Source organism: Cololabis saira, chromosome 19 (genome assembly GCF_033807715.1).
Source record: "Cololabis saira isolate AMF1-May2022 chromosome 19, fColSai1.1, whole genome shotgun sequence".
Taxonomy (NCBI): domain Eukaryota; kingdom Metazoa; phylum Chordata; class Actinopteri; order Beloniformes; family Belonidae; genus Cololabis; species Cololabis saira.
In genome coordinates this window covers 40,499,049-40,512,924 of record NC_084605.1, presented here as the reverse complement: position 1 = coordinate 40,512,924, position 13,876 = coordinate 40,499,049, and the positions used below count along the sequence as shown (strand labels likewise).

Below are 13,876 nucleotides of genomic sequence, written 5' to 3'. Positions count from 1 at the left end.
ATTTTTTTCATCGCGATGTGAATTATATAACTTGCAATCATACATAAAAAAACTAGATTCGTGAACTGGAGGACTGAAGATGAAACGTTTATGTGGGAACTGCTCTGGTTGTAGTCAGAGTGCACGGTCGGAACGTGACGCACGCGGCCACGCCCCGCTGCTGACGTCATCACGTCGCTGTACGTAAGGCAGCGCTCCGGCTTCCTGGCGGAGAAGATGGCGGCTCCTGGACCGGGGGAGTATTTCAGCGTCGGGAGCCATGTCTCATGCCTCACCTGCTTGGGCCAGCGTTTGCAAGGAGAAGTGGTCGCCTTCGATTATCAGTCCAAGATGTTAACTTTGAGTATCCTTTCCTTGTTGGGCGCTCCGGGCGGCGTGTTGGCCTGCCCGGCTGCAAGGGCCTGGAGGGTAGCCGACAACATGTCAAATAGTGCTCCGCGCAGGCGTGATCGCCGCTGGCCGACTCACACACACCTTTGTCCATGTTTAATTATTCCACGTTTTGAGGTAGCTGGCCGCCGTGTGTGTTTTCTGCTCTTTTAAGAGCCGTGGGGCCCCGGCAGGACGTGCATGTGTGGGGACTCTCCTCGCTGCAGCGCCAGCCTCGACGCGGATCACTATCTGGCAGCGGCTCGTCCGGCATCATGGCAGCCGCCTCGGCGGCTAGTTAGCGGGCTAGTTAGCCGCCGTGCTGCTCCCCGCGCCTCCGCACATGTCCCTCCCGGGCGTCGCGGCTCCGAGCAGCGGGGCCGGCCCCCGTGGTCTCCGGGAGGGGGTGGGGATCGTGCAGGGAGACGGTTCCCCGGCGGCCAGGGGCTGCTAGCGGCTAGCGGGCTAAGTTACGGTCAAACCCACACCGATGATCAACAATACCAAACGCTTTATTCCTCAATGTGACCGGGGTGGTCTCTCTGGTCTCACTTGATTTGGGCCACGTTGTAATTCTTTTGGCGAAAAACGCGGTAGTTTGGACGCATTTAGTGAGCGTTCCCTTGGACTGACATGATGGTTAATTCCAGCTCCAGGAGCTGCAGGACTTCAGATCCTCCACAACCTTCACTAACCAAACCTGAACGGCTCACGTCTAAAACCAAACTGTGGCAGGAGATGTCAAATGAATGAGTGTTTGAGGTTTGACAGGTAACAGTGCAAGTCCAGTGAGCAAATACTTTCAAGTGGCATTTGTGTTTAAATATGATAAATTACAGTGTAAAGTACAATCGTTTTCTTAAGCCATAACGGTTACTCTGAAACCTTATTAGGTATGCAGCAACTGATGCTACCCCCTGGTTGGTCTGGCCTTTTAGGAGATTGAATGCATGTGTTTTTTAGTTTTTTTTTATTGCATACTAAGGTTTTTTGTTGAGTAACATAACGGGGAGTTACCTAATTATTTTGCCATAAACATCAAAGTGAAACATATTCAACATTAAAAGCATGTGGTATTTAAAATGTAGGTCAAATGTTGTAATGTTGACATGTCTGACTTAAACTTCGTGGGTTTTTTTTTTTTTTTTTTTTTGTTGGCCGTGTTCCAACCAAGCCCTAAAAAAATACCTCAATGTAACTATCAAAGTCTCACTAACAAGTTTAACCAGCTGTTCTTGTATTAAATGAAACTGCAAATCTGCATTGAGGCAGTGGATTCCACACACACGTCAATTTCAATATTTTCCTAATTTTTGTCCCTGAGAGTAACTTCCTGAATGGGCATTTTATTTATTTTTATATAGCAATTAAACACCTGCTCTGCAGATGAATTTCATCTGTATAAATTGCTTGTGATTCTTGAATCTTCATTCATTCATTCATTCATTCATTCATTCATTCATTCATTCATTCATTCATGCACGCTTGCTTACTATAGGTGGCAGCACTGTCTTTATTTGCCACATGCTGTAACTGGCACTACCGCTCACTGTCAGCATTGGGCAGCCAGCTCTCTGTATCATGAGGCTGTGCAGATTGTAGTCAAGTTCTTTAGAAGTAATATGACAATAGGTAGTCTGTTTTTGACGGCATTGTCATAAATGTATCTGCCTTGACTTGTTCCCTCCAAGAATGTGCTTCCTCCAGTGGTAAGCCAAACCTGAGCGACGTCATCCTGATCAACTTAGCCTATGTTTCTGATGTGGACATAATAAATGACCGCACTGAGACTCCGCCTCCACTAGCATCACTGAATGTTAGCAAGGTAAGCATATCATTTTATTTAAAACATTTTTAAACATGTTCTGGTTTGTGGTTTTTTCTTTTTACAATGCTGTCGTTTCATCGACACTGAAACTCTTAAGTGTTGGTCGATGTTTGCAGGGTTTATTTCCATCCTTTTCCATTGACTGTTGCTGTGAAAACGTGTGGAATGTGTTCTGTTACTGCTACAGTGTCTTTTAAGAGAGAGTGTGACTAATCACTGGCAACTCGTGTGCTTGAAATTCAGGTCCAAGTTTCAGGGTAGAAGTGCATCTCTTTTACCCTCTGGTGTGATCTTGCACTTGAGGATAAAAATATTGATGATTCTTGGATAACCAAGTAAAATTTCACTTCAGTCAGGATGTGATGAATCTTAAATTTGAATATTTTACAGCTTTTTTTATGGTCCAGTTCTATTGGAAGGTAACATTGCCGTGTTGTATTTCCTGGCTTTGAAGGCTGAAATTATTTCACTTGGGCAGGTAGGCTGTATGTTTGGGAGGGACATATTTTTGAGATGCCAAAATTTGGAAAAATAACTAAGCCCAAACTGAAAAAATGGGAAATAAAAATGTTCCTTATTCAAAGCTGTCAGAACAAGCACTTGTTGTTTGATGTTAACAACACTGCTTTTGTTTATACCTTCACAGCTTGCCAATCGAGCACGGACAGAAAAGGAAGACAAGCTGTCCCAAGCCTATGCAATCAGTGCTGGGGTTTCTGTGGAGGGCCAACAGCTATTCCAGACTATTCACAAAACGTAAGCTCTTCCCCTCCCGCCTCATGGTCGGCGATGAGCAGGTCACCAGGGCCATTGTTAAACAGATGCCATTAAAACCATCTGTGGTAAACGCTGACATCCAAAAGTTTTACGTCACCCATAATGGATTTGCATTGCCCTATAGGTCCTTATGAACCAGTCCAAAACAACTTATGGACCAGTGTTGCTGACTCCAACTTAAATGTAATTTCAGAAAGATAGACATGAGCTTGGCCGGTGAGGATCAGATTCAATCCAAAATTGATGCAAGAATATTTGAGCAACGTCCAACGTGACGTTAATCCAGACTCTGCTATTGTCGTTACATACACGCTGGTTTGACATGGTTCCAGGGTCCTGTTTCTCCTATTAGTGTCTGTCAGAATTCAGTTCAGCAGTTCAGCAACCACATGTTGCAGATTTAAAACCTTTTATTGAAATTAATGGAAAAAAAGAGAAAAGCAATCATTTTTTTCTTCATATGAAACTGTTGGAAAGTTTTTCATATTTGTTTGAATTTTTTAATTTAGTGTTGAATTTACCATTTTAGATGTGTAAAATGTCATTTGTATAGTTGTTTAAATTGAAAGCAAATGTATGATGGTTTTGCCTCCTTAAATCAGTAGAACTGAATGTCCATCTATAACGTAGTAACATGATGTCTTAATTTCATTGCAGCATCAAAGACTGTAAATGGCAGGAGAAGAACATTATTGTGATGGACGATGTTGTTATCTCACCACCTTACCAGGTTGAGAACTGCAAAGGCAAAGAGGGAAGCGCTTTAAGTCATGTACGCAAAATAGTAAGTATATTTTATATCTATGCAAGATTTTTTTCAGCCAGCTCATGATGTATAATTTTGTCCATAAAGTTGCACCATTTTTTTTTTTCCCTGAAGGTTTATTTAGTAAAAAATATAACCAAAAGACCATAAAATGTCGAAGTATTTTGCATCCTAAGGAGATACAGAGGCTTTTTTCATAGATTGGATTTGCCTATCAGATTGTCCTTTGGCTGTATATTGAACAGAGTATTTGACCAATTTAATGTTCAGCTATGGCCCACCTCAAAAACACCAAGGTAGCACCTCCTGACTGGGTTACCAGGACTGGTTTGGGGGTCAGATCCTTTGTACTTTGGTTAGTCCCTGAGTTGGAAATGCATGGATTTGAGAGGTCACTCCAAAATGCTCCAGCTCCTCCTCTTGTGTGTAGTATTTTATTCAGTTGGACGAAGGCTGTAGTACAGACACCATAGACTTTGCTTCTAACCTGCCTCTGACCTTGTTCCTCTCTGGGTTGTCTTCACCACTCACACCAGAATTGGCAACAAAAATAAAGAAACCAGACAACAGAATGTGGGGTTGTAGAAGATGTGGGGGACAGAAACCCAAGTACAATCTTTCTAGGAGCCGTTGATGAAAAAGAAATCACGGAAACTGTAAAAACAAAACCTCTACAGACTGGAATGATATTGACATGACAACAGAGAAGAATGTTATTGAAGGAATTGCAAAACCACTAACCCACATCTGCAACTTGTCTTTTCAATCAGGTACATTTCCAAACAAAATGAAAAAAGCAAAAGTGATACCGCTGTTTAAAACTGGAGATAGACACCACTTCACAAACTACAGGCCTGTTTCTCCAAAATACTTAAAATGTTTTACAGACAGACTGGACAAATGCATTGAAAAACACAATCTTTTCTGAATCCATATTGACTGTCTGTAAGCAGACAGCTCAACATCTCTAGCTCTTACTGAGTTATAGAAGAAAACACAAATTGTATAGACGGCAAAAAAATTGCAGTTGGAGTATTTTTGGACTTAAAAAAAGCGTTTGACACAATTGATCACAACACATTATTAAATAAACTGGAAAGGTACGGTGTAAGGGGGGTTGGGTTGAGCTGGCTGAAGAGCTATTTAAGAAACAGGCAGCAGTTTGTACAAATAGGTGATTATAAATCAGAAGATATGGAAATTACTTGTGGAGTATTAAGTATATATTTATAGGGATATTTATGTAGTTTATATAGTGTACGGTATACTTATATAGATTTATATAATTATTTTCTATATATTGATATAATTATGTAATATTTATATTTTCTATATACTTATATGGATAATTATGTAGTAATAGGCATGTCTACGTAGTATTTATATAGACTATATTTATATGGATATTGTGTAGATATAATAGCAATAATGTAAATTCATAGTTATAAAGGGGTAGGATCTAGGAAAAAGTGTAAACTTCTTCCTACTCCTTCGAACCTATGTGCATATGAAGATGTTACTGTTTATTTTTATTTTTTATATACATGTTCGAAATAAAATTCATTCATTCATTCACATTGTGCTTGGATTCAAAGTTTGGGTGGTAATACTTCAAGTACACTTCCGTTTTAACTTGTTTCCAGGGCAGCTAACTCAGTGTATTGTGAGATGAGTACTTTTGCAAGCACAGTTTAGTTGGCCTGTTGTAACCCAACAGAAGCGTTTAACTGGACTCCTTTCTTTGCCCCAGAAGGACACAAGCACGCACGGAGAATAGATTTACCGACTAAAGCACATCCGACTCCGCCGCAGTAGGTGGGGACATGCTTTCCTTCAGCTTGTTGGTGATGAGCTTTTCCAGTTGACTTACTACACTACAGACTAAAACAACAGATTAAGTTTTGGTTTAGCGGATGATTAACTGGACAGATGTGCAGCTCCATGCATTTTGTACATCCGGCATGCTTTCAGCTTTTCCTCCTTTTGTATCGGCTGCGTCTATTACTTTTGAGTCAACGTGTGGGGCATCCAGCGAGCGTGTGGGCTAGTGTCAGTGTGTTTGTCTGTGAGGAGTTTGAGTCTAGTCAGACGGTGTATTTTAAAACTATAGTGCCAGAACAGTGTTAATGTAAAAGATCCCACCAATTGAATTAACCAACATTACTTTACAGTATAAGGTGGGATTTGGTCGTCTGAATATGCAGCCTCACTTTCCTATTTTGGTTGTAGATGGACATTTCACTATTCAGAAAGACGTGTGCCGGTTTTAAAGTACAAGCGGAAGAAATATCTGATTATCCTGTTTCCAAGGCTCTCAAAGCATGATTTATTCTTTTTTTCAGTAATTTTATTAACACAGCAAGCGCTCAAACCACAACAGTGCAATACTTATGTGCCTTTTTTTTTTTTTTTAGATTTTATTTCATTCTATAAAGAGTGAAGTCATTTACCATGAAAAGATTAAACCGTCCCTCAGAATCTGCTGCTGTTTTGATTATTAGCTGGCTGTGTCTCATCCCTGCACCTCATTCCACCGGATTTCTTTCCTCCTGTTACTCTGGCCAAATCACTGGAGAATTAAACATATTAATTCCCAACATAGCTCAACTTAAGTTCAACCTCAGCAGTGAGGTTTTATCTGAGAGGTAAAATACAACTGTGGGTGTGCAGAGCTTTTTTTTGGTGCTCAACAGTGGTAGAAATGACCTTAGTGGACAGAAAAGTCCTTGAACATTCAGGCGGAACATGACACCAGAAGGTTTCCACTAATGAGCTCCAGTTATTTATGCAACAAGCTTTTAACGCGGCCCCTGACCACTAAAGTTGATGCCCATCTCATTACCACAACTGTGTTTTAAACTGTACCTTTTATCATTGGACATCTACAAGCTTTGAGTCAGATTGGACGGTCCTCAGGAGTCGATTCAAACCTCGTCTTTTAGGAAAGTTGGTGTTGATCTATTAGTTTGCATTTGTGAGCTTGTTGTGGTGTCTTCCATCTGATTTGACTCTGTTGCTCATGGTTTTTCTCGCTGTTCTCCTGCAGGTTGAGAAACATTTTAGAGACCTGGAAAGTCAGAAGTCCATGCAGCGTTCACAAGCACAGCAAACACAGAAGGACTCCACTTTATCTTCTTGAGTCGGCAGCGCGAGTGGTTTTGTTCCCACTGCCAGACGAAGTCGGCATTCCTTGTCCTCAGTCCGAGACCACAGGGAGGAGCACTGAGGGCCCTGGATCCTGAAGATCAAAAAACCATTTAATGAAAAAGACAAAAAAGAAAGAGAGGAAAGATTAAATCTTAAATTAGACTTTATAAAGAATAATTTAAACATGAACCATAAAGCAACCATAGTTTCCTTAACTAACCTGTCCCATTCTGCCCCCTCCCCCTACTTGTCCCTCCCCTGTCCCTGAAACATTTTCTTTTTCTGCCCTCCTTCCTTTGCCTTGAGTTCCATTTAAAAAAAAAAATAAAAAAAGAGAGCGAAAGAGAGAAAACTAGAGCAGTCAGAAAGGCTTGTTAGCTTTATTTTCTGTCATTGTTTCTTTTTTTTCTGTATCCATGTTCTACTGTCTGTATTTTCTGTATTTTAAACAAAATGTGACTTGAAACGCCACACTTTAAAGGACATTTTCTAAAATAAAAGTAACAAAAATTCTGACTGTAATACTGTAATTTTCAAGAAGTTTTTGAGGCTTGTGGGGGTTGGGGGGGGGGGTACGACCCAGGTTGTAGCACTGCTGCCTTGGCTGTTACAGTCCCTGGTAGATACCAGCCGACGTCCAGATGAGGCGTGAGACCACTGCTGCCTGTAACGGTGCTTTTATTGTGTTTCAGATGAAACTGCTAGTGGGTTTTGTTTTTTTTCTTTTTAATTAATGTGATTTCAGGGAAAAGTTACCAGCGGTGAATAATTCTCATCCCAGTAATTAAGCTTCTGGTCTGGTTGATGACATTTGCTTCTGTACTTGGCAGAGGACAGAAAAGAGCTTGACCTTTTTAAGTTGAATCTTTAATTATTTAAACATTAAGAAATCCTCCTACACAGTTGCAGCAAAATTAATCTGTTCAAGTTTAATTACAAGGATATCAGTATTTATTTGAAGGCTGGTCCTAGGTGCAGAGATGCCAGTTATGTTTTTGTCTTTTATAAATGAAACTTTTTCTTTAGTTTTGGGCAGAATTAACAAGTTGATCAGACAAAAGACTTGCGTTTATTTATTTGCTTTTAAAAGAAAAAACAAGATTTTTGGATGCATGCATGTAATGTTATGCAAAGACATGTCAGGATAAGTGACAAATGAAAGCTACTATTATATCCATGTATTGAAGCAGTTGTAAATCCTGATTTTTAGGAACTGATCCAAAACTGAGAGGTTTGTTCCCCTGATATGTTTGTGATTTAAGCCCATAATCCCCCTCTAATCTGAAATAGCGAGTGTGTACTCTGCGAGTTTTCCCAAAACAAGAAGTGTTCATGCTCCAGCAGCATGCTGTGAAGATAACACGTTTATCCTGGTGTCTGACTGGAGCCTGTGAGCGGAGATGTCCGTCTGCGCCTGCGCAGTGCTGCTGGGCGCGTGGCGGGGCTCCGGCTCGTGTCCCGACGCAAGTCTGTGCTACGAGTCCGAGCTGGTGGACTGCAGGGCCCGCGGGCTGGCCCGGACCCCCCGGACCCCCCGGCCTGCCCTGCGGAGCCCCCCCGGCCTGCCCCACGGAGCCTGGCTGCTAGAGCGGAGGGGGAACCGGCTGAAGGAGCTGCTGTGGTCCCTCAGGAGCTGCTGGTTCCAGCAGCAGATCCTGCACGCTGCACCCGCAGGTAGGAAACACGCAGGGGCACCTGATCCTGACAAGTGATGGCCAACTCTAAAGGATGTTTTTTATTCAAAAATGCAAAGATGATCAGGTATCATCAGGTACCAACAGCCTTTCCCCCCCAGAGCCATTAGCACTTTAAATAAGTGTAAAATAAATAAATAAAAAAACATAAGAACAAATCCTGGTGAAATCATCCAGACACTGTCAATGTTGTTCTACTCTGCCTCGATTTTAATTCTATTTTTAATTTATATTATTCTATCTTGTTTTATCAATGCCATTTTATTTATTTGGCACAAATGGAGAAGCGCTCTAAATTTAATTTTATGTCTTACAGTTACATCTAATGACAAAGTCTTTCTAGTCTATTCCATCAGACCTTTTTTTTATTTCATTTTTTGCGCTCTGGTGTCAGCAGTCCTGCAGCAATCGTGATTTCCCTTATTTTTTCTCTAAAGCTGTCTCCAGCATGTTTAAATCAGTGTTCTGAGTGAGAAGAGCCAACGTGCTCAGCTTTGAAGTGTTTAAGCAGCTGCTCGGTGTGGGATTTCTTCCCAACGTTATCATACCTGTCAAGTCTCCCGTTTTGGCCGAGAAACTATCGTATTCTACCTTTCTTTCCCGCCGTATTAGTATTTTCCCGTAAATGTCCTGTTTTATAATATAATCATTTAAAAAGCATTATTGTGCCTCTTCAAACTGAACCGACGAGGTCCGTCAGCAGCACCAGCGGCGCAGAGAGACACATGAGTGAAAATGACAAATTAAAAGAAATTGTAAATGTTTCACTTGAAGATAATCAATGTGTATACAGTATAAACTGAAAATATTTAAAATAAATTAAATGTAATTTCCCATGGCAAACAGGTCGTAGGTGACGGGCCAGACTAAGAGCGGTTCACAAGCCAATCATGAAGAAGAAGACAGCGAGGACCGTTACGTCGCCCGGATCGGCGTCACCGGGGCCGCGCCCTGGAGCCAGGCCTGGGGTTGGGGCTCGTAGGCGAGCGCCTGGTGGCCGGGTCTTTGCCCGTGGGACCCGGCCGGGCTCAGCCCGAAACGGCGACGTGGGCCCGCCTTCCTGTAGGCCCACCACCCGCAGGAAGGTCCATGAAAGGCCGGTGCAATGTGGGCTGGGTAGCAGTCGTGGCGGGGTGCCTCGACGACCCAATCCCTGGACCAAAACCCTCACAGTGGGGACATGGAATGTCACCTCGCTGGGGGGGAAGGAGCCAGAGCTTGTGCGTGAGGTTGAGAGATACCGGCTAGAGATAGTCGGGCTCACCTCCACACATAGCTTGGGCTCTGGAAACCAGCTCCTTGAGGGGGGCTGGACCCTCCACTACTCTGGAGTTGCCCAGGGTGAGAGGCGGCGGGCTGGTGTGGGCTTGTTAATAGCCCCCCAGCTCAGCCGCCATGTGTTGGAGTTCACCCCGGTGAACGAGAGGGTCGCTTCCCTGCGCCTTCGGGTCGGGGAAAGGTCTCTCACTGTTGTTTGTGCCTACGGGCCGAACAGCAGTGCGGAGTACCCAGCCTTCTTGGAGTCCCTGGGAGGGGTACTTGATAGTGCTCCAACTGGGGACTCCATTGTTCTACTGGGGGACTTCAACGCTCACGTGGGTAATGACAGTGATACCTGGAGAGGCGTGATTGGGAGGAACGGCCTCCCCGATCTGAACCCGAGCAGTGTTTTGTTGTTGGACTTCTGTGCGAGTCACAGTTTGTCCATCACGAACACCATGTTCAGGCATAAGGGTGTCCATCAGTGCACGTGGCACCAGGACACCCTAGGCCGGAGGTCAATGATCGACTTTGTTGTCGTTTCATCTGACCTTCGGCCGCATGTCTTGGACACTCGGGTGAAGAGAGGGGCTGAGCTGTCAACTGATCACCACCTGGTGGTGAGTTGGATGCGCTGGCGGAGGAGGAGGTTGGACAGACCGGGCAGACCCAAACGGATTGTGAGGGTCTGTTGGGAACGTCTGGCCGAGCCCTCTGTCAGGGACATCTTCAACTCCCACCTCCGGGAGAGCTTCTCTCGGATCCCGGGGGAGGCGGGGGACATTGAGTCCGAGTGGACCATGTTCTCTGCCTCCATTGTCAACGCGGCGGCTCGAAGCTGTGGACGCAAGGTCTCCGGTGCCTGTCGTGGCGGCAATCCTAGAACCCGGTGGTGGACACCGGAAGTACAGGATGCCGTCAGACTGAAGAAGGAGTCCTACCGGGCTATGTTGGCCGGTGGGACTCCTGACGCAGTAGATAGGTACCGGCAGGCCAAGCGGGCCGCGGCTCGGGCGGTCTTGGAGGCAAAAACTCGGGTCTGGGAGGAGTTCGGGGAGGCCATGGAGGAGGACTTTCGGTCGGCCTCGAGGAAATTCTGTAGGACCGTTCGGCGCCTCAGAAGGGGGAAGCAGTACTCTGCCGGCACCGTTTACGGTGTGGGTGGGGAGCTGTTGACCTCGACTGGGGACATTGTCGGACGGTGGAAGGAATACTTCGAGGATCTCCTTAACCCGACTGACATGCCTTCCACTGAGGAAGCAGAGGGTTGGGGCTCGGAGGCGTGCTCATCCATCACCCAAGCCGAGGTCACTGAGGTAGTTCGTAAGCTCCTCAGTGGCCGGGCACCGGGGGTGGATGAGATTCGCCCTGAGTACCTCAAGTCTCTGGATGTCGTAGGGCTGTCTTGGTTGACACGCCTCTGCGACATTGCATGGAGGAAGTGGACAGTACCGCTGGGGTGGCAAACCGGGGTGGTGGTCCCTCTGTTTAAAAAGGGGGACCGGAGAGTGTGTTCCAACTACAGGGGGATCACACTTCTCAGCCTCCCGGGGAAAGTCTACGCCAGGGTACTGGAGAGGAGATTACGGCCGAAAGTCGAACCTCGGATTCAGGAGGAACAATGCGGTTTTCGTCCCGGTCGTGGAACACTGGACCAGCTCTATACCCTCCGCAGGGTGCTCGAGGGTTCATGGGAATTTGCCCAACCAGTCTACATGTGTTTTGTGGATCTGGAGAAGGCATTTGACCATGTCCCTCGTGCCATTCTGTGGGGGGTGCTGAGTGAGTATGGAGTCCGGGGCCCTCTACTAAGGGCTGTCCGGTCTCTGATCGAAGCAGGAGTCTGGTTCGCATTGCCGGCAGTAAGTCAGACTTGTTCCCAGTGCATGTTGGACTCCGGCAGGGCTGCCCTTTGTCACCGGTCCTGTTCATAATTTTTATGGACAGGATTTCTAGGCGCAGCCAGGGGCCGGAGGGGATCCGGTTTGGGAACCTCAGGATTTCATCTCTGCTTTTTGCAGATGATGTTGTCCTGTTGGCTTCATCAGACCGGGACCTCCAGCATGTGCTGGGGCGGTTTTCGGCCGAGTGCGACGCGGCAGGGATGAGAATCAGCACCTCCAAGACCGAGGCCATGGTTCTCGACCGGAAAAGGGTGGCATGCCTTCTCCGGGTGGGTGGAGAAGTCCTGCCTCAGGTGGAGGAGTTCAAGTATCTCGGGATCTTGTTCACGAGTGAGGGAACAATGGAGCGTGAGATTGACAGACGGATCGGTGCAGCGTCCGCAGTAATGCGGTCGATGTACTGGACCGTCGTGGTGAAGAGGGAGCTGAGTCGAAAGGCGAAGCTCTCGATTTACCGGTCAATCTACGCCCCTACCCTCACCTATGGTCATGAACTTTGGGTAGTGACCGAAAGGACAAGATCGCGGATACAAGCGGCCGAGATAAGTTTCCTCCGCAGGGTGGCTGGACGCTCCCTTAGAGATAGGGTGAGGAGTTCGGTCACCCGGGAGGAGCTCGGTCACCCGGGAGGAGCTCGGAGTCGAGCCGCTGCTCCTTCACGTTGAGAGGAGTCAGCTGAGGTGGCTTGGGCATCTGTACCGGATGCCTCCTGGACGCCTCCCTAGGGAGGTGTTCCAGGCATGTCCCACCGGGAGGAGACCCCGGGGAAGACCCAGGACACGCTGGAGAGACTATGTCTCTCGGCTGGCCTGGGAACGCCTCGGACTCCCCCCGGAGGAGCTGGAGGAAGTGTCTGGGGTGAGGGAAGTCTGGGCATCCCTGCTGAGGCTGCTGCCCCCGCGACCCGGTAACGGAAAAGCGGGAGAAGATGAGTGATGAGTGAGTGAGTAAATGTAATTTAATTCACTTTTGTGTTTTCATTGAGGCTCTATTATAGCTCTATTATGGGAATGTCCACAGCATCTCAGTGCCACAAAGGTTGCCACAAAGGTGCCAATCAGATTCTGAGCACATAATTGTACTTTGTAAGTGGTTGAAAGTTATTTTATAGTTTTGAAATGTAATATTGGGCATTGGTTGGGCTGGTGGAAATGTCCCTTATTTTTTAATCCAAAACTTGACGAGTATGCATTATTTGGTTTTCAGTCCCTGTCCTCCCTGCAGTTTGTGGAGAGGCTGGACCTGAGCTCCACCCGGCTGGACCTGAGCTCCACCCGGCTGGACCTGAGCTCCACCCGGCTGGACCTGAGCTCCACCCGGCTGGACCTGAGCTCCACCCGGCTGGACCTGAGCTCCACCCGGCTGGACCTGAGCTTCACCCGGCTGGACCTGAGCTTCACCCGGCTGGACCTGAGCTTCACCCGGCTGGACCTGAGCTTCACCCGGCTGCACTGGCTCCCTGACGACTTCAGCTGCAGCCTGTCCTCCCTGCAGGAGCTGCGGCTGGACCTCAACCTGCTGCAGCACCGGGACTCCGGCAGCCTGCAGCACCACCCTGCAGCTGCAGAGCAGCAGCACCGGCCTGCAGCTGCACCGGCCTGCAACTGCAGAGCAGCAGCACCGGCCTGCAGCTGCAGAGCAGCAGCCCCAGCCTGCAGCTGCAGAGCAGCAGCACCGGCCTGCAGCTGCAGAGCAGCAGCACCGGCCTGCAGCTGCAGAGCAGCAGCACCGGCCTGCAGCTGCAGAGCAGCAGCACCGGCCTGCAGCAGCGCCGGCCTGCAGCTGCAGAGCAGCAGCGCCGGCCTGCAGCTGCAGAGCAGCAGCGCCGGCCTGCAGCTGCAGAGCAGCAGCCCCAGCCTTCAGCTGCAGAGCAGCAGCGCCGGCCTGCAGCTGCAGAGCAGCAGCACCAGCCTGCAGCTGCAGAGCAGTAGCAGTAGTGTCCCTGCGTATCCTACGCCGTAAGCTCTACGATGGTGTAACGCGGAACCATAAATCAGCCAGTGTCCGTCACTCATCTGCTTCCAGCAGTTTCCTGCACCAGCAAGACGCTGCTCTCTGCTGCTCCGGTAACACAAAGTAACCATGGATATTAGGAAGTGGTTCAAGCACAACCACGCAAGCAAGTTTATAT

At 47.1% G+C, this 13,876-nt stretch overlaps 2 protein-coding genes across 2 annotated transcripts; both read left to right on the top strand.

The window, feature by feature from the left end:
* The first annotated feature begins 130 nt into the window (after positions 1-130).
* Positions 131-7,409, top strand: lsm12b (LSM12 homolog b). The gene is made up of 5 exons (XM_061708354.1): positions 131-343; positions 2,061-2,194; positions 2,844-2,953; positions 3,632-3,758; positions 6,787-7,409. Exons 1-5 carry the CDS (start codon positions 217-219, stop codon positions 6,877-6,879), a joined length of 591 nt encoding a protein of 196 aa, XP_061564338.1. The 5' UTR covers positions 131-216; the 3' UTR covers positions 6,880-7,409.
* Positions 7,410-7,785: 376 nt separating this feature from the next.
* Positions 7,786-9,743, top strand: LOC133419505 (uncharacterized). The gene is made up of 2 exons (XM_061708711.1): positions 7,786-8,561; positions 9,428-9,743. Exons 1-2 carry the CDS (start codon positions 8,288-8,290, stop codon positions 9,436-9,438), a joined length of 285 nt encoding a protein of 94 aa, XP_061564695.1. The 5' UTR covers positions 7,786-8,287; the 3' UTR covers positions 9,439-9,743.
* The last annotated feature ends 4,133 nt before the right edge of the window (positions 9,744-13,876 follow it).